At 51.5% G+C, this 18,790-nt stretch overlaps 4 protein-coding genes across 7 annotated transcripts; 2 read left to right on the top strand and 2 right to left on the bottom strand.

Moving 5' to 3' along the window:
- Positions 1-5,685, top strand: NR1I3 (nuclear receptor subfamily 1 group I member 3). Its single transcript, XM_082612213.1, is given in 17 exon segments — positions 1-225; positions 229-284; positions 1,505-1,572; positions 1,575-1,619; positions 3,019-3,050; positions 3,054-3,093; positions 3,096-3,181; positions 3,405-3,432; positions 3,435-3,545; positions 3,762-3,819; positions 3,821-3,912; positions 4,191-4,217; positions 4,220-4,266; positions 4,268-4,337; positions 4,442-4,607; positions 5,471-5,555; positions 5,557-5,685. Coding segments are annotated over 17 exon segments (1,104 nt in total). The 5' UTR covers positions 1-177; the 3' UTR covers positions 5,602-5,685.
- A 13-nt stretch (positions 5,686-5,698) lies between these two features.
- On the bottom strand, positions 5,699-9,427 carry TOMM40L (translocase of outer mitochondrial membrane 40 like; the record flags this gene model as incomplete). 4 transcript variants are annotated; one of them, XM_082614207.1, is made up of 10 exons in its annotated part: positions 5,699-6,466; positions 6,606-6,708; positions 6,901-6,977; positions 7,137-7,259; positions 7,449-7,554; positions 7,702-7,803; positions 8,083-8,175; positions 8,474-8,541; positions 8,834-8,984; positions 9,305-9,422. In XM_082614207.1, 9 exons carry the CDS (start codon positions 8,946-8,948, stop codon positions 6,327-6,329), a joined length of 927 nt encoding a protein of 308 aa, XP_082470333.1. In that variant the 3' UTR covers positions 5,699-6,326. The 4 variants fall into 4 exon arrangements, with proteins under 4 accessions (XP_082470333.1, XP_082470330.1, XP_082470332.1 ...); XM_082614204.1 differs by having other exon boundaries at positions 9,315-9,422; XM_082614206.1 differs by having other exon boundaries at positions 5,700-6,466; positions 8,834-9,084; positions 9,315-9,427.
- Positions 9,428-11,284: 1,857 nt separating this feature from the next.
- APOA2 (apolipoprotein A2) lies at positions 11,285-12,590 on the top strand. The gene is made up of 4 exons (XM_082616617.1): positions 11,285-11,318; positions 11,474-11,549; positions 11,842-11,974; positions 12,350-12,590. The coding sequence occupies exons 2-4, from the start codon at positions 11,498-11,500 to the stop codon at positions 12,474-12,476; spliced, it is 312 nt and encodes a 103-aa protein (XP_082472743.1). The 5' UTR covers positions 11,285-11,318; positions 11,474-11,497; the 3' UTR covers positions 12,477-12,590.
- A 2,258-nt stretch (positions 12,591-14,848) lies between these two features.
- On the bottom strand, positions 14,849-18,638 carry FCER1G (Fc epsilon receptor Ig). Its single transcript, XM_082615538.1, has 5 exons — positions 18,205-18,638; positions 16,022-16,113; positions 15,826-15,861; positions 15,368-15,388; positions 14,849-15,213 (listed from the first exon to the last, which is right to left on the bottom strand). Exons 1-5 carry the CDS (start codon positions 18,515-18,517, stop codon positions 15,151-15,153), a joined length of 525 nt encoding a protein of 174 aa, XP_082471664.1. The 5' UTR covers positions 18,518-18,638; the 3' UTR covers positions 14,849-15,150.
- Between the last annotated feature and the right edge of the window lie 152 nt (positions 18,639-18,790).

The raw sequence follows: 18,790 nt of genomic DNA, 5'->3' as shown, positions 1-18,790 counted from the left end.
ACTTTCGGGGTCCAGAGACTAAAAGCAATAAAGTGCAGATAATGCAGGGGGTCAGGCCGAGGGCAGGTTTGGGAAGAGGCTCTGCAGAAGGGGAAGAAGGTCAAGGGTGGTCCAGAGCTGACTGATAACCCCTCTGACATTCAGGGGCCTGTGACAGCCACTGCAACACCTGAAGCCATGGCCAGTGAGGAAGATGAGCCGAGGAATTGTGTGGTGTGCAGGAACTGAGCCACAGGCTATCACTTCCATGCCCTGACTTTTGAGGACTGCAAGGGTTTCTTCAGGTGAGAACCTCCTCCGCAACAGAAACGCCCTCCCAAACTGCCTGCCAGGCAGCCTTTAAGCCCTGGCACATGCCCAAGCTTGTCCAGTTACATCACTCCTGCATCCTGAAGCCTAACTACCCTGTGGCTAGCACGCTGCAAATTGCCAACCTTAACACTTGTATAAACATGAGGCAAAATAACAGAGGGAAAGCTGAGTGCTTGTCCTACGGACACAACCCCTTAGTCAAGGGTACTCACTACCTGCAAAGCACCAAACTAGTACAGCACCAACTAGGCCTTCCTGACTGATTCTGTGCCCCCATGGAAATGCTTGAGATGCATTGTATCCTCTCTACCCCTAGGGACTTCTGGGCACAGCTCAGAGTAGCCCATGTCATCACAGATTTTTTTTTTTTTTTTGCCACTTGACTTGCGGGATATTAGTTCCCCAACCAGGGATTGAACCCCAGGCCCTCGGCAGTGAAAGCACATAGTCCTAACTGAAATGGTACACCTCAGATCGGGACTCGAACCCAGCCTAGACCCAGATCGGGACTTGATCCCTCTCGGCCAGGACTCGAACCTGGCCAAAACCTACGGTCTTCCAACTGAGATCACATACCTGGTTTCAGGACTTAATGAAGCTCAGGTTCTTGATGTCTCATTGCAGAAAGAATTCAGTGAGAGACAAAGCGATAGGTAAGAAGTGGATTTATTTAGAGAGAAGCACACTCCACAGACAGGGTGTGGGCCATCTCACAAGGTGAGGAAGGCACCAGGGTATGGGATTGTCAGTTTTTATAGGGGTGGGTAATTTCATAGGCTAAAAAGTGGGAGGAGTATTCCAGCTATTTCGGGAACAGGTGAGGATTTCCAGGAATTGGGCCACCACCCACTTTTTGACCCTTATGGTCAGCCTTGGAACTGTTATGGCACCTGTGGGTGTGTCAGTTAGCTTGCTGATGTGTTACAGTGAGCATATACTGAGGCTCAAGGTCTAGTGGAACTCGACTTTTCTGCCATCTTGGACCCATTTGGTTCTAATCAGTTTATGTCATGTCCTTGGGCTATGTCATTCTTTCAAAGGTTGTGCCCTGCCCCCTTCCCTCCTGTTTCATAACCACTGGACTGCCAGGGAATTCCCACCATAGTTTCTTTTTGACCATTTCATTTCAGCCCCTCACATACCTACCTGCTCGCTGCCATCCCCAACCCTCACAATGTCTCTGTCCTTTCAGGCGAACAGTCAGCAAAAGCACCGGTCTCACGTGCCCCTTTGCTGGAAGCTGGAAGGTCAACAAGGCCCAGTCTGCAGGTTGCAGAAGTGCCTAGATACTGGCATGAAGAAGGACAGTGAGTTGGCCCCTTTCCATCCCGAGAATCCACTATGTCCCTCCACTGACTATGCTTTGCCCTTGTTCCCACAGCGTATTCTCCACAGGGAAGGCAGAGTAAGCTTTGTTTTTTGTTTGTTTGTTTGTTTGTTTGTTTTTTGCGGTACGCAGGCCTCTCACTGTTGTGGCCTCTCCCATTGCGGAGCACAGGCTCCGGACGCGCAGGCTCAACGGCCATGGCTCACGGGCCTAGCTGCTCCGCGGCATGTGGGATCCTCCCGGACCGGGGCACGAACCCGTGTCCCCTGCATCGGCAGGCGGACTCTCAACCACTGTGCCACCAGGGAAGCCCCAGAGTAAGCTTTCTGAAACAAGTCAGACAATGTAACTATTCTGCTCAAAACCTCCAAGGGCTCCTCCTCTCTCTTATGGTCCATGATCTCACGGTCCAGCTCCTCCACACCACCTCTCAGATTTTACTTCCTACTCTTCCTCTCGCTCAACCCATCCCAGCCACACTGACGTCAATGCCATTCTCAGACACACCAAGCACACTCTTCTCAAGACTGTTGTAACTTATACTTGCACGTGCCATTGCCTCTACCTGGAATGCTCTGCCCCTAGATGTTTATATGCCTTGCTTTTACTCTTCCATCTCTCAAATATAGTGCCTGTCACTTAGTAGGTACTTGATAATTGTTGAATTATTTTTTTTTCTCTGTGCCAGGTAATAAGGCTCTGCCCCCAAAAGATAAGGTAACTCGTAATCAACTTAAAGTAACAGAAATCAACTTGTCCAAGTCCACTCAGCTGAAAAGTTGTAGAGTCAGTATTCACCAGACCCTTGCTTTCTCCATGACGTCACACTGCTTTTCAATATGGAGCAGTGGAAAGGAAACTGTAGAAGTCAAAAAATCTTGAATTCAGTCTACATCACATAAGTATTTTGTGACCTGGGACCTGTCACTGGAATGTCAGTCTGTTTCTGAAAAATATGGACAATAACACCTGCCCTCTCCACCCACAGGATTGTTTCATTCAGTGAGACTTATCCTCAGAAGCTTTGAAATTATAAAGCTATGCAAACATAAGGTGATGTTTTTGGTATCACGAGCCCTCCCTCTTCAGTGCTCCCCCAGAAGTCAAACATCTCCTTATACTGTTCCCACTTTATTGTCCATCATTTTTTTCCTTCCCACAGTGCATTGTTTTCTGCTGCAGTGCCTCACAGGTCGGGGAAAGTGTACAGGAATCCCCTACCACCTGGAGCCCCTGGGACTTCAGCCAAGGCCAAGAACTCTCCTCCCTCCCCGCATCCTTCATTACGCAGTGTCTGAGGGCCCCAGACCAGGGGCTGACAGAGAAAGGTGCTCTCTGCTAGTCTCAATAGTTTTGTCACATCCCTTCCCCGGGCACAATGATCCCATCGGCAGAAGCCCGGGCGTTGTGGTGAGCAAGACAGGCCCAGCTGCGGGCACAGCAAGCATCGATGCAGCTGAGGAGAAAGAGCTACTCCAGACACTGCTGGGGGCCCAAACTCACCACATGGGCGCCATGTTTGACCAGTTTGTGCAGTTCAGGGTGAGCATTTACAGGATTCAAGTTGAAATATGACCAAAAGGGTGCCCAAGGAGGCTGGCCTGAGTGAGGGGGCTGTGTGCCACGCACCAATAGAGGACAGGACTTCTCCAGAACCCCAGCCGAGGCAGACTCCTTAGCCCGGAACCCTTCCAAGATAAAGCTGGAGAGGCCTAAAAGAGATCCCTAGGACCGGGGCCTCTCACCCAGGCTCTGATCTCTGCAGCCTCCAGCTCATCTGTTCATCCATCACCAGTGCTGCCCACCCAGTTCCCTGTACTGCCTCTGCTCACGCATTTCGCAGACATCAACACTTCCATGGTACAGCAAATCATCAGGCTCACCCAGGACCTGCCCCTTTCGGTATGTGACCTGCCCTTACCTTTCAGGAAGAAAACACTCCAGCAAATTATAATCCCACCCTCACCACCACCCCCGCCCCCAAAAAAGTCACTAACCAAACTAACCCATCCCTCAGCCTTTTCAAGTACCAGGTCTTGAATTCCCAGCTTTTTTAAGTGTCTCAATCAGAACTGGGAGTTCCTCTCCCTCTCTGAAGTTCAGACTAAAGTCTAAAGAGCAGGTTTCCTGCTCTGGCCCATGGAGGACCAGATCTCTCTTCTCAAGGAAGCAGCTGTAGAAATGTCACATTGCACTCAATACCACTTTCTGTCTCCAAACACAAAACTTCCTCTGCGGGCCTCTTCGCTACACAGTAGAAGATGGAGTGCATGGTGAGATGGTGCTAGAACAGTAGAGGTCATGAATCCCTTCGGTATGGTATGTGGCGAGGTGACCTGAAGGCTCCTAAGCCTGGTGGTGCAGTGGTTAGGAATCCGCCTGCCAATGCAGGGCACACGGGTTTGAGCCCTGGTCCGGGAAGATCCCACATGCCGCGGAGCAACTCAGCCCGTGCGCCACAACTACTGAGCCTGCGCTCTAGAGCCCGAGAGCCACAACTACGAAACCCGCGTGACACAACTACTGAAGCCCATGTGCCTGGAACCCACAGTAGGGTTCCAGGAAGAGTTTTTGGAGTTCTCTTCGGCTTCCATAGGACACTGCGCCAACTGCAGCTCCAGGAGCCTGGAGTATGTGTTCATGGTTGCCATGGCCCTCTTCTCTCCTGGGAAGCATCCATCAAAGCCCAGAAGCTTTTGTTCCACCACCTCTGCCCAAACTCCCAGCTCCCTGAATCCATCCATCCAGGCCTTTTAGTCTTCAAACCTGTGGAATGGGTCTATCCCAGTCTTGGCTCCCCAGGGCACCATGCAGGCCACCCGCAACCTCCCACCTTGTCCTTCCCCACTCCCTATCTTACAGACCAGCCTGGGAGAACCCAGAGAGAGGGGACTGATCAGTTGCAAGAGGAGATAGCGCTGACTCTGCAGAGCTATATCAAAGGCCAGCAGCAAAATCCCCGGGACCGGTGTAGTGGAACTGGGCACGTGGAGGCTGCACCAGGGTGGGAAGGAGTTAGGGAGACACTGAACTCAGGATGAGTGCTTTTACTGTCCTTTCCTTTGGGAAACCAGGGCCCCTAGGGGTCTAGACCTTCCCTCCCATCTCATAGAGTTCCGGCATTCAAGTTGCTCCTACTGCTGTTTCATCTCACTTTTTCCAGATTTTTTTATTCAGGAGAGATGCAAAGTAGTAGCTCACAGGCTCGGTATAATAGCATTCCTGAGATTGATGACATCCATCACCTCACCAATCCAACTCCTCCAGACTAAAACAGCCTTTCAAGAATCTTGTTCACTCTCTTTCCTTGGCCCTTCCCCTCCTCTCCATTGGTCCAATTCCTTTAATTTTTCATTCCCCTTGAAGTTATGGTCATTCAGTTTCATGGCCAACGCCAGTCCCTGGTTCAACAGTCCATGATCTAACCAGGCTCTGAAGTACACTCCAATTCTGTTTTGCTTATTCCTCAATGTGCCAGTTTGGCCAGAAGAGGGTTGCTTTATACCATAGAACACACCCACCTTCTAGAACCTGCTCTAGAAGGCCAGATCCTCAGATTCCACACAGCTGAATATCTGGCAAAGTCTGGGGCTTTCTTCACACTTGGCCCTCTGAGCTCTGGGTTCAAGAAAAACGGCATGGTGAGAGAAGTCAGTGTCAGACAGAGGCCCCACTGGGGACCTTTGGAACTTTTGATACATTTGTCACATCAGAGCATATTTTCCCTAATGTTCAGACCTAGCTTCACAGAGAGGCAGTTTAGGGGGTCAGGGCCTCAGGACAAGACTCTCAGCTGCCTATCTCTCTCCTCCTTCCCTGGTGACCCCAAAGGTTTCTATATGCGAAGCTGCTGAGCCTGTTGGCTGATCTCCGAAGCATTAACAATGCATGTTGGTACCAAATCGAGAACATCCAGGGGACTGTCCACCATGGTGCCACTGCTCCAGGAGACCTGCAGCTGAGGCCCAGTTCGCCTCCTTCCCCAGCCCACCTGGACACGCTGGACTGGAAAGGGGAAAATGCTCGGACCAGAGGCTGGAGCCAGTAAACAGGGAGCCCACTGGTTGCAATGAAAGATTAAAGCAATATCTGCCTCTTCATGCGGTAATGGGGAGAATGAGGGGTGGCCATGGGGACAAAGTTGTTCTCTGGAAGCACAGAAGATGGGGAAGGAGGAAGCCTCAGGGCTAAGAGGTAAAGAAGCTCCGTCTGGGAATAGGTGGGCCCCACTTTCTGAGGTCAAAGGTTTAGCCCTTCAGCCCTTCTTTCCCAGCCTTGGGAAACTCTGGGATGGAAAACAGGATGGGGAGCTAATCCCATGCAGATTTTTCTGCTCTGAAGAGGAAGAGGCTAGGAGCTTTAATCCATAAGGAAATGAAGCAGGTGGGAGTGAGGGGAGAAAATGCAGCCAGACAGACCCCTTAATCCGTCTCCCTTAGTCCAGAGCCATAAGAGTACGGGAAGATGAAACCGGGGCTGATGGCAGAGGGGGGAGCCTCAAACCACTGCCTCAGCAGCTGCCTCTGTGGCAGCTCCAGTTCTGAGGAGGGCATGTATTGTCCCCACTCTGCTCCTGGGACCTAGAGGTCACCCAACAAGGTGGGCTCTTGAGAGGGGCCTAGTTCCTGGCCCCAGGGCACCTGACTCAGAGGTTCCAGCTGTTCTGGGGGCTGGCTCTGGGACAACCTCAGCCCACAGTGATGCTGAAGCCACAGTGGAATCTGTTGCGCCAGTGATTAAGGAAGGCTCCAAGGGCCAGGGTGACAGGCAGGGGGGGCATCTTCTTCTCCAGCACAGCACCCACACACCAGTTACTATCCACCAAGCCTGTTGGGGAAGAGAATATACACTAGGTTATCTAACAGGGCTCGGAGAAAGGAGCCAGCAGAGGAAAGCGGAGCTTCCCTCCCGCTGTCGCCCACCCCAATCCCTCAGCACCTTCGAATGTCATCTGAATAACCCTCACCTCTAAATACCATGTTGGCCTGGGGCAGAGTCAGGTGGTAACCAAAGGAGAAAGTTGTGTCTTGTAGCCTCGTATTTGCTTCAAACTCCACTCCAACCTGAACCTGAGAACCATGGGCAAGGATGGGAGAGGGATCTGTCTCAGTGAAGACTAGAGGAGTCCTGACAGGGGTTCAGCAGAATGAAGGTGCACATGAAACGTATATGTAGCGAGGGTAGGAAGAATAGTGGGTCAGCAGGGCCTGTGGAGGTTGGGAGGGACTCGTTGAGGCAGGGGATGGGATCAGTAGGCTCACCTGTTCATTTGCCTTGTGGTAATAACTTGCATGGGCCCCACCTGATCCCACATTCAAGGTAGCTACCCAGTGTACAGCTGTCAAAACCAAAGCACAAAAAAACAAACACACACACACGCACACAAAAAAAACCCAAAGTACAAGTGAAAAGGAGCGTTACTGTAATAGAACACAGGCCAGGACCCCAGCCAAGTCCAGAATTTCCCTCCCTGTCACTATTCCTCCTCACCCCATACCCGAGTACTTCCCAGCCAGCGTCAAAATGGCGCCCTCTTCGCCTGGCCGCCGGTGATAAACTAGCTCTCCTCCCAACACCAGCCGATGAGTGAGGCTCTGCAGGAAGTGAGCGACCATGATCACTGTGGGGTGGGGAGACATGGAGTCACTCACAGAGACAGGCCCTCTACCTCACCCCCAGCAGCCCCCAACCCCAGCCTGCCCCAGAAAGTTTCTTTTCTAATCCCTGAACTGTTCAGACAAGGAAGAGGCATAGCCAGCATTAGCAAGTGGGCAGCGAAGACAAAAAGAACCCTGTACCAATTCCTCACCCGATTCCCCAATCAGGTCAGGATTTCCTAGGGTCAGAGTGGCTGTGTAGTCATCTCCCCGATACTCGCCATCAAACTGCCATGTCAGGAACTTGGCCTGCTGCGTCTGGGGAGGGAGAGGGAGAAGTAAAATCTCCCTCCCTCTTTATGATCACTGTTGCCTCCGCTCCTCCCCCTGAGCCCCCAGAGCAGGACACTCATGGCGGAGAAAGAGGAAAGGCTTCAGTAGATGAAGGCAGGAACCATGGGTCACCTGGAAGACAGCCTTGGCTCGGAGCCGCTCTGCCAAGAGGAGCAGGACCTGGGCGTTGAGGCTGCCACTGCTGTCCATATCCCCGACCACAGTGGGGAACACCTGTTGAAGAGTGTCCAGAGTAAGACTGAGCTGGGTGGCACCACTCAGCCTAAATCTGAATGTAGGATTTCTTTAGCGGTACCCAGTGCCCCCTAGTGGAGCCACAAGGACAAACTCCCAGCTCATCACAGAAATGTTTCCCCACCCTCTCCCATTCAGCAGAAACACAGAGGAGGTGCCCTGCCCATTCTTCCCCATAACACACACATTTCCTCCTCCTCTACACCTGGGTCCTAGCTGGGCGTTTAGGGAAATAACCCAGGTGTGTGGAGCCCTCACCTCAGTTGGGCTAAGTTGCCAGTCCCCTGCATAGGCCGCATGGAGGTGATAGCCCGGCAAGCCCAGAGCACTCATGTGCACAGTGTGAGCCACCTGAGGAAAGAGAAGTTAATGGAGGAGAGAGCATTTCTGCTCTATTTCAATCCCCCATCCCACCCTTCATCTTGTCCCCATCCAGCAGGTCTTTTAAGAATCCCAAACATTCCAACATATACAGAGGGTCACCAGATTAAAAGCAACAAGTCCCAGAGGCAAAGGAAGTAAAGAGAGCCCCCATATTCTCTCTCTTTTGCCCCATATAGCCTGGCTAAGGCTGGAGCACAAAGGAAAGAAGAGGATCCAGAGACAGGCAGGGAGGAATTGAAAGGAGGGGCCAGAAAAGTGGGAGCACCTGGAAATGGCTGCTCAGAACCTTGTTGACAACGAGCTTCACTCCCTCCATCTGTGCTGGGAATACATCTGAAGCGGGTGGAGGGGAGGGGAAGGGAAGGAATAAGCACAGACAAGGAACCCCTACACCATGAAGTAGTCTCCCCCTTTCAATCCCATAGAAACTGCTTTGGAGGAACTGACCTCCTTTCAAGTCCTGTAACAGGAAGTGCTCCGCTCCACTGAGCACCTGATCCTCCCTGAGGCTGCACGCCCCAGCTGTGATCTTCCCTTTTCTGCTCCCATCACCGGACACCCACCATTCAAGACCCTCCCCTTCTCTGCCCCTTCAACTTGAGACACCCAGATGCCAAGTTCTCACCTTTGCATAGCCGGTGCAGCTCATCAAAGCTCCCAGGGTTGGGGAGAGGTTCCTCTCGACGGGGGCTCCGGCGGGGCAAAGCCCCCATCGGTGCCAGGCCCAACGTGTTCCCCATTTCAGTCCAGAGGTCAGGGGAGGGGCCGGGGTTCGCCTGGGAAAGGACGCTATTGCTCCCTCTACCCCGCACGGGCCCCACCCCCCATTATCCGGCTCCCCAGTCCCAGAAACTTCCACATGGTCCGACGCTAGACCTGGAACAGGAAAAGTGCGGGGAGAGGGCACCGGTGGGGAGCTTGAACCTCAGGCACACTCCCATCCCATCTTTAATCCCTCACCCCCACCTGTCACCCCTGTACCCTCCCCCATTCTCTAATCCTAGCCTCCACCACAGACCTCACCCAGCTTCCTAGCCTTTCTGCTCTTCATTCCTATGCCTTAAGGCGAGGCTTGCAATGGAGCAATAACCCTTACCGTCTCATACCATCATGCTGCCCCTTTCCCCCGGGCACACCCCGGTCATCTTGATGGGGGCAGCCATCTTGAATGATGGCAGAACTGCGGCTTCACGTTGCATTCCCAGCGTAGTCATGAACACCATCTTGGAACCGGGCGAAAAAAAGATTTCAGAGACCCAACCCTCCCTTGATTGGGCTCCGCCCAATCAATTAAAAAAAAAAGCTGCCTGGCTGCTGAGCATGGGCCAGTGGGAGAGGAGGACGCAAAGGAATGGCAGACCTCTCATCCTGAGAGCTCCAACCCCGGCACTGCAGAGGCAGATGGGACTTGTTGGTAGCTGCTTAGACTTACTCAAGTAGATGGCCTTAGATCGCCCTGCCTTTCCAAGGTCGGGAAAAACCTTCGAGCGTGCAAGACACTAGAGGGAGCATCTCGGAGCTTGAGCCACTGAAGTTCCCTCCATCAGATAGCCTGGAGACGCATTTTGTGAAGGGTGGCGGAGGGAACGACTGTGAAAACTTCTTTCGAACACTGCTTCGGAACGCCCCTAGGCGCCCCCACCCTCCCAGGCCCTGAGGACTCCCCCTCACAGTCCTGAACAGTACACAGTACACCTCCAAATGAGTTCGACGCACAGGTACAGCTCTCCGTAGGAAAATGGACCTACACTTCCCTCCTAGAGGTTTGCACCTCTCCAAGTTGGCGCTCTTGTCTTCTTGATAGAATGGGAATGGGTGTGAGAATTTGGGGTAGAGGAGCAGGGTCTGCAGCCTTAATTCTAGCAGAACTATTCCCTGAAACAATTGACCCCTGAAGTTAATCCTTCCTTCCCTGGTTCCTTAGGCAGAGTTGGCAAATAAAATCGAGGAATATGGACTCCTGCCCTCAATGTGCTCCACTCCAAAGCTACAGACAAGTCAATGGAGTGCCCTTCAAGAACTAAGTGCTCCACAGGGGAATAGTTGAAAATAGAATAAGATTTCTTAGGCTCTGGTCGCCTCCCCACTAGCTCTCACATCACCACTCCCATCTCTCAGGAATGCTCTACATATACTTTGAGGGCAAAAGGATGAAAGATACAAATACTTCTGATATCTATTTAGCTGATTTCACCCAAATACCTTGGGCCTGGGGAATGCACCTCTGCCTTCCCTCACAGTCAGGGCTGGGACAAGGGTCAGGGCCTTGGTCAGAGGGATGCTATGGCTCCTGCTGATTCATATTGGCTGACCACTGCCTAGAACTGGTAAGGTGATCAAATGCCCAGAGACCTTCAACCTTTATCCTTGGTAGAAGCCTCTCATCCACCTCTTCTCTTGCCAGAGCACTCCAATTCAGGGGGAGGGCAGCGGCTGCTTTCTGAATTTGTTTTATTGGGGGTGGGCTGTGCTCACTGTTCAGCACTCAGGAAGGTCATTCTGGGCTCTAGTGTTTTCTCTCCCATCTCATTCATTACACATTAACTCAAAAAGGTACAGAGTCAATCACACCTGGCCTCTGGCCCTAACCCTTATTGTCCTAACCTGCATTCCCCTCACCCCTGTCTCCGATATTATGTCCTTTCTTCTGTTCCCCAATACCTCTCTGCCAAGTTGGAGTGATGGGAGATAGGGTTGGGAGATGAAATATACCCATAATGGGACAAAGATTCCAAGGGCTGAGGGCTTGATATGTCAGAGCTTTCCAGGGAAAAAAACCCTAGGAATCCTGCTTCTTGAAGCATTCAAATCCAAGGACTACTGGGCCCTGGCCCCAAAGGAATGGATCTTGAATAAGCCTAAAGTATATCCCTTTGGCATCCATTAAGGCCCGCACCCCCTGCCTCCTACTCCGTCACCATGAGTCCTCTACGTGCTGTCCTCTCCTCCCCCCATTTCTCTAACTTGTTTACTCCAGTATAGCCCCTGCCCCACTGGACTCTTCCAAAGTACTTGTCACCTGACAGGGGGGTGGGGAAGCATACAGATATATAGCCCCTGCCTCCCTAGCCAGGCCAGGCACAGACGGCAAGGACAGCAACGCTGACTAGGTAAAGTAAGGGAGTAAGAGGTGTGGGCAGCATCCAGAGATTTAACTGTAGAAAGGGAGGGAACCAGGTTGGCGTGGACATGTAGGTAGGGGTCTCTGGGGAGGGGCTGAAGCCCATTCGCTTCAGTGACCTTCCCTGCCCCCACCTGTTCGCAGGCCACTTTCCCTTCCATTAACACCATGAAGCTGCTTGCAATGACTGTGTTGCTCCTTACCATCTGTGGCCTTGAAGGTGGGTGTGATGTGAAGAGGGGTCCCAAGGAGGAAAAGGTGCTTGGGTCCTAGCTGCCCATCTGTCTGTTCTCCTATGCCCAGGTCTGGCAACCAGAGAGCTTAAAAGAAAAATCATTCCCTCTCTAAAGCCCAGAAAGTGCATCCAAAGACCTGGAGCTGGATACCTGTTTGGGGAGAGAGCTGAGAGCTGAGGCTGAATACTGGCAGAGATGTGGGACTCACTGTTGGGGACTCAGCTGAGGATGTGTATGTGTGTGTGTGCGCATGTGTGTGTTTCTGTGTATGTGCAGGGGCTTTGGTTCGGAGACAGGCAGAGGAGCTGAATCTGCAGAGCCTGTTCTCTCAGTACTTCCAGACTGCGACCGACTACGGCAAGGACCTGCTGGAGAAGGCCAAGGGCTCAGAGCTTCCAATCCAAGCCAAGTAAGTCTCAACAAAGGGGGTTCATGGACCAGGAGGCTATGGAGAGAAAGAGGGGAAGCTGGGAGGTCCTACAGAAGACTGAGCTAAGGGGTGGGGGTTAGGGAGAATGAGGTTTAAATTGTAGAGAAAATTCCTTCATCACCCCACAGATCCCATGGACCTCTTGGACAGATGGGGGTAGCAGGAACTGGGCTTTGAATTTCTATCTCTATGGTCTGTTCCTCTGCCCAGCGGAGGGCTTGCCTCTCCTCCTGGGAGCTTTGCCATGCCAGGATAGACCAGGCACTAGAGTTTGGGGACTTGGGTCTCACCTCCCACTACCAAGAAGGCCCCTACCAGTCCCTCATCCTGACTTCTAATCCCTCACATATCCAGGGCCTACTTTGAGAAGGCACAGGAGCAGCTGAAGCCCGTGGTCAAGAAGGCTGGAACTGATCTGATTAACTTCGTGAGCAGTTTTTTGGACCTCAAAACACAGCCTGTTGCCAAGTGCATTGTCTAGACTGTTGTCTTCCATCCCCAGCTGGCCCCTGGAACACCCACTGGCCAGACCTAGAGCTCCTCTTCCTACCTACTCCTTGTTTTCTACAATAAATATTGAAGGAATCAAGTTGTGAGCCTGGTATGTTTTGGGGACTGGGAAAAGTAGGGGTAGTGGAGGAGGAGGAGGAGGGAGAACAAAGAGAAGTCTGCTTCTAACAGGAGAGGGGGTTTGGTGTGAAGGGGTGGAGAAAGGGTTGAAGAGACCAGTGATGGAAATGACAGGGTAGGGGTGCCTGTGACTCTTCTCCAAACCCCAGGAATTTTTCTACAGGCCTGGGAATGGCCCTGCAGGAGAAACTAAAGAGACTTTGCCGTGGACATGGTACCTTGAAAGGCATGAAAGATTCATGAACTGAATCCCTAGACTCCTGGAGGTCACTGGAAATGAGAGCACCCTTCAGAATTTCCTCTGTCATACTATGAAGAGGAGAAAGTTTCCCAAAAATGAGCCCAAAGGGGTCACCCAAGGCCCCTCCCTTCCCTTCTGAGCCAGGGGAACACTGTGCTTCCCCCCATCCTGCAATAAAAGACTCCTCTCCCTGAAGGTGCTCTCATCCTTTCATTTGAAACCTCTCACCTAGACCCCCTGTCTGGGAACACCCATTCCAAGCCTCTCCCCCACTATTATCTGGGTGCTATTCATGGAACCGGCCCAAGTTCTGGTAGCCATCTTAGAGCCTGGAGCTAGTAGACGTGGTAGCCAGTTAAAGGCCTAACAGGTCTCCAACTTGATGGACATGTGGGACTTTAGAAATTTTGGTAGCTGTGATACCTGCATTAAATCAAAATGGAATGGAGGTCAGGCTGAACTGGTGCAGGAGGCTCACAATCCCAAAATGGGAAAATGGTCATTTTCCAATAAAAGTTTACTTCCACTTTATATTTAAAAGAGTTACTTCTCTACCCTGACTCATTCCTCATATCTCATCTGAAATCACCTTTTCCCCAGATACCGAGATAGCTCCAATTTCTTCTGTATATATATATATATATTTTTTTTTAATTTTTATTTTTTTTGGAGTTTTGTTGATTAACAATGTGTTTCAGGTGTACAGCAGAGTGATTCAGTTATACATATACATGTATCTGTTCTATTTCAAATTCTTTTCCCATTTAGGTTATTATAGAATATTGAACAGAGTTCCCTGTGCTATACAGTAGGTCCTTGTTGGTTATCTCTTTTAACTATAGCAGTGTGTACATGTCAATCCCAAACTCCCAATCTATCCCTCCCCCGCTCTTCTGTATACTGATCAACCTCTTCAGTCTGGGCTTTAAGACCCTTACCACTCGTGATTATTTTCTTCCCCTTTCTTTCTCAGTATCTTTTTTTTTTTCCTCATGTGATCTGTCCATCACTTGCAAGATGACATTGGACAGGTTAATTAACTTCAAAGAGCCTGAATTTCCTCACAGTGTTAATGAGTGGATCAAATGGTACGACAGGATGGAAAACACATTGAAAAGTGTAAGTCACCATGCAGTACAAAGTATTGCCCAGCATAGGGGGTTGCTAGGAGTAAGCCTGTAGACTCTGGACCCATTTGGACAGGGCTGCTGGATCAGAGGTAGAACTGGCAGCATCAGATGGGATTCAGATACTACCAGGGAATCCTGCCTAGAAACAGGACAGGCACTGAGAAGGGGGATTCCTTCACCACTCACCCATGCAGTTGGAGGACCTGGCCTCCCATCTGGACCTGACTTGTTCCCCTTTGCCTTACCCTCCTCCAACCCAGACCTGGCTCCCTCAGGTCCCTCTTGCCCCAGAACACACTGAAAACACTGTTCCCATAAAACCTTCCATTGGGAGCATCACACAAGCTTTTGTCACACCATCCCTTCTGCATGTTTGGCTTTTCAGCTATGCTAATGCATGTATGTATGCTATGCTAATGCATGTATGTATGCATGTATATTGCGAGCTGTGCTCACACTGCTCCCTGAAGCCCACTCTGATCTGGACTGGTGACTATTTGGGGTTGGACAGCCAGGCTTCTCCGCAACCCAACCTTGTTTCAGTTGTCAGACACAGAGGGCCAAGCTGGGTGCGGAAGTCACTTCTTGGGTTCAAATGTCTCTGAATGTGCCTAGACTCCCAACACATTACTCCCTGCTCCAGCACCCTGTTAGAGAGCCTGGGGGTCAAGGGTCTCATCCTTCCCCCCGTCACAGTCAGCATTCATCCCTCAATCAAGCAGAACAGCTCTGGTCTATTAGACTATGAGTTATGGAAGGTCAGGAACTAAATTTGCCTTGTGATATCTTCAGTATTCAGCCTAGGCTAGTAGAGGCTGAGTAAATGTATGTTAAATGAATGAATGAATAGAGTCCAGTCTGTGGGAACTTTATTGATGTTAGTCCCTTCCCTTCCCATCGTTTAGTGGGAGTTGGGGACGGGGAAGCGGAGAAGGTTGGCATAAAGTGGTGAGACTAGAATATAAACATTAATGAAGAGCATCTGAGGTCTTTGACAGGGAGGAGGAACCACTGGTGTCTATTAATGGGGAGCATAGTGTCATTACAGGGATAGGGTCAGCTGGCATTAATGGCAGGGAGGCATGTGTGATGCCAGCTACGAGGGCTGGGAAGAGAGTGGAAGAAGGAAGTGACCAAGGGCATCTGTTCTAAAGTTATTGTGGCGGTTTCTCATGCTTCAGGGTCTCATAAGTCTCCTGGTTCCGGGTGCTCAGGCCCTGGAGGTGGAAGTCAGAGGATAGTCAGGAGCTTGAGCCCATCACAGGGCCTCCTACCCACCCCCAGAGGCCCTACCCCTTCCAAAGTTCACTCAAAAGCCCACCCTCTTCTGCTGACTTCCTGGGACTGGGGTTGGGAGGCAGGTTCACTCACCGTGTAAATGCCATCTGATTTCTGCAAAGGTAAAAGGGGTAAGGCATTAGAGACCCACATCTCCAGAGCCCCTCAGCATCTTCTTCCCTACCCAGGGAGGTATGTGGCCAGGGGTGGCTGGCCCCCTTGGGCTAGAGGGCACTCCCATGGATACTCTGGGGCATGAATGCACATTTGCCCATATGGCTACCAACATACATATACACACAACATACAACTCTCTCATGTACTCCTTGTCACTCTACACTTGACTCTTCCTCGTCACCTGTTGAATATTTTACTTGTGATTTGGCTAGGTGGCAGGGTGGGTAGGATGAGGTAGGAGGGGGACCTCTGAAGCGTATACAGATCAGCACATGAGTCCCATGCCCCCCAGAGACCGCAGATCCCAAGGCTAAAGCCCCAGAAGGGCTGAGAGACTGAAAAACCGTTATACCCAGTTGAGGAAGGGTCCATACCTCATAGTTGGCTGTAGCTGCCTTGCGCACCTGCAGCTGGAGTAGGGGAAAGGCCATTAGTAAAGGTGAAGTTAGTGGCCCAACCCCACCTCCAAACGTTGTAGGGGAACCCCTTTTATTCCCTCTCTTTGGAGCCATGCTGCCACCACCCTCCCACTTCTCCTTCCAGCCCTCACCCCACGCTGCCCAGCCTTACCTTGAGTCGACAGTAGAGCAGGGTGAGGATAATACCATATAAAAACAGGATCGCATCCAGGATATAGCAGAGCTGAGGCTCTCCCAGGGCCGCTGAGGGGACAGAGGGTACCCATAGGGTCAGGGGAAGCAGGAAAGATCTGGTGCTCAGAGGAGAGAAAGAAAGGGCTCTGGGAGGTAGGACGGGACTTGGAGGGGCACCGTCCCAGGCAAGAAACTTCATCTTCCTCTCTAGATTCCTATTTCTCTCACCTCTCCCTCTTCTTCCTCACCCTAGGGTAGGGGTAGGACAGGAAGTGTGAACAGTTCTGTTGTGATGGAACTTATAGGTTCTGAGAGTTGAGAGCTTGCCCCTCAGCCCCCAACCCTCTCTTTGTAGCACTGTGGGTTCCTCAGGCACCACTGAGCATTCCATAGCCCTCAAGGGACCCATTTGAGTTCACTGAGCCAAGACCAAAACCTCAGCCCAGGGGGGTGAAGTGAGTGGAGGCAGTGACTAATTTCAGCGAAGAAACCACAGGGGTGTCTCTGCTAAGTCCTGTGACCTGTGGTTAAGGGCTGGACAGGAAGGATGTGAGCTGAGGAAAGGAGGGAAGGCAATCACTCTGTTATGGGTCATCTAGCCTCAGCCACATCGCTTTCTGTCCTCCCCAACTAAGACACTTCAATATGTAAAAACAAGGTGCCTGCTTTCCTTGGCCTTATAGATGCCGATGGCTCTGCACATAAGGCTGAGTGAGTGTCTTAGCCCAGGCTCAAGGGAATGATCACAAGCTGTATGGATTCCGGCTCTGGGTACTCTGCCCTGTTACTCACTCTGGGCCACTGAGAGAGGAAGTTTTGTGCAAGGAAAAAAATCAAATAAAGTCTGAGCTCCAGCCTCTATCTGCTCTGACCCCTATCAGAAGGGCTCATGGGCATGTGACATATGAGTGAAGTATGTTTTATTCTGTGACGCTCTTTCACACACGGTATTACCTAAATCTCAAAACTACCCCGTGAGGGAAACATCATCGCCATTTTGTAGATGACGAAACCAAGGCTCAGAAAAGCTAAGTAATTCATTTAGGGTCATAGCGTGAAGTGCCAGAGCTGGAATTGAAATTCAGGTTTTCTGCTTTCCAGGTTTGTGCCCTCTTTTATGCCTCAGTGTCCCTGCTCCCTCATCCCATGGCAGCAGACTGGCCGCTCACTTAGTCCTTCCATCTTCACAGCTGGGCTGGTGGAACTCCATCCCAGTCCATCTCTTTTAATTTCCCCACTTTCCCTTAAGTTTCACTAACCTCTTCCTCCCCAAACCCCAGCTGTAACTATCCCTCTTCAAAACACAGACAACCCATGGGGCTTCCCTGGTGGCGCAGCGGTTGAGAGTCCGCCTGCCGATGCAGGGGATGCGAGTTCGTGCCCCGGTCCGGGAAGACCCCACATGCCGCGGAGCGGCTGGGCCCGTGAGCCATGGCCGCTGAGCTTGCACGTCCGGAGCCTGTGCTCCGCAACGGGAGAGGCCACAACAGTGAGAGGCCCGCGTACAGTAAAAAAAAAAAAAAAAAAACCAAAAAAACAAAACAAAAAACACAGACAGCGCAAACAGAGTGAGAGTTTAGAGAATGCCTGGAGCCTCAGAGCTGCAGAGGACTTCCCATTTCTGCCTCCACTGACGATCAGCTCTCTGGAACTGGGCATTGCATGCTGCCCACCCTCACATCAACTGTGCCTTCGTGATGACCCACAGAAAGAGCAATCACGTATTTGACTACCCTTACCTCACTCCTAAACACAAGGACAGGCCCCTGCCTTCCTAAAGGGGGCTTTATAAATATTATTTAACCAGCTAGAGATCAGCTCCCAATGGATAAGACCAAAGGCACCCCACAGAAAATGCTGATCATGGGAAACGGAATTTTTCCCCAGACCAGCTTTTCATGTCATACACCCACTCCCCTCCTCTGCCAAACTGAAGACTTACGTGTGTTATCGGTCCTGAAAAAGTAAGAAGGGGACAAGAAAGGAGGGAACTACAATTCCTGCACCCTGACAGAGACTAGACAGGAGCAGCCTCAGGGTCTCTGTGCCCATCCTCCCAGCGCCAGCCTTCCTCTGTCTGTCCCTGCCTCAGCCCTCAGACACATGCCCTTGATTCCCACCCTGGAGCCCAGCTCACTGTCCCTCACCAAACCCTCTTACCTGCTTGTTCAACCAGAAGGAGTAAGAGCAAGACCACTGCTGGAAACATCTTGTGCAGGGGCCGAGGGGCCACGAGCTGGGGATCAGACGCTCTGATGGCACTGTGCAGCTGTGCTCTGCGAGCGGCTCCCTGACCACAGAGTTGCCCCCTTCCTGCCACGCCTTCCTCTGAGCTCTGGCCCCTTCCCCTTCCTGCACTAGAGACCGGGCGGCTCCCGGAAGGGCCAACTAAGGGAGCTAGGAGATCTGGTCTCCTATGTCTCCGTCCTTCAGTTACCAAGCCCCTGCTACCATGGAAAGAGGCAACACCCATGCTTGGGAAAGGCTATCTAAACCCGCCATCTCACTCTAGCCCTGTTCAGAGACAGAGCTCTGATAACGTGCCCCTCAAAATTCCCTAAGACCCCATGATAGCCCCTTTCTCTCCCACCTGGAACTTTGTACCCAGTCTTGATTTGAGGAGTTTACCAATTAGTGTGGGCAGCAAGGTTTGGGCAGGGAGGAAGTAAGGGAAAAAGAGGAAATGGGCAATGGAGAAGTGGAAAGGACAGGGTCACAAAAGGGGCGGAGATGAACAGGAAAAACT

Source organism: Mesoplodon mirus (assembly GCF_964341445.2).
Source record: "Mesoplodon mirus genome assembly, chromosome: 3".
In the NCBI taxonomy this organism is placed as follows: domain Eukaryota; kingdom Metazoa; phylum Chordata; class Mammalia; order Artiodactyla; family Ziphiidae; genus Mesoplodon; species Mesoplodon mirus.
The sequence above is the reverse complement of the archived record's forward strand: the minus strand, read 5'-3'. Positions and strand labels throughout refer to the sequence as shown.

Excerpts from the sequence above, each read along its gene's own strand:
- APOA2 (XM_082616617.1), top strand. The coding sequence starts at position 11,498 with ATGAAGCTGCTTGCAATGACTGTGTTGCTCCTTACCATCTGTGGCCTT. Across the intron at positions 11,550-11,841 it reads TACCATCTGTGGCCTTGAAG|GGGCTTTGGTTCGGAGACAG; the intron begins GTGGGTGTGATG and ends GTGTATGTGCAG. Across the intron at positions 11,975-12,349 it reads GAGCTTCCAATCCAAGCCAA|GGCCTACTTTGAGAAGGCAC; the intron begins GTAAGTCTCAAC and ends TCACATATCCAG.
- FCER1G (XM_082615538.1), bottom strand. The coding sequence starts at position 18,517 with ATGGGTGTTGCCTCTTTCCATGGTAGCAGGGGCTTGGTAACTGAAGGA. Across the intron at positions 15,389-15,825 it reads CAGCTACAGCCAACTATGAG|AAATCAGATGGCATTTACAC; the intron begins GTATGGACCCTT and ends TTACCTTTGCAG. Across the intron at positions 15,214-15,367 it reads AATCAGATGGCATTTACACG|GGCCTGAGCACCCGGAACCA; the intron begins GTGAGTGAACCT and ends TTCCACCTCCAG.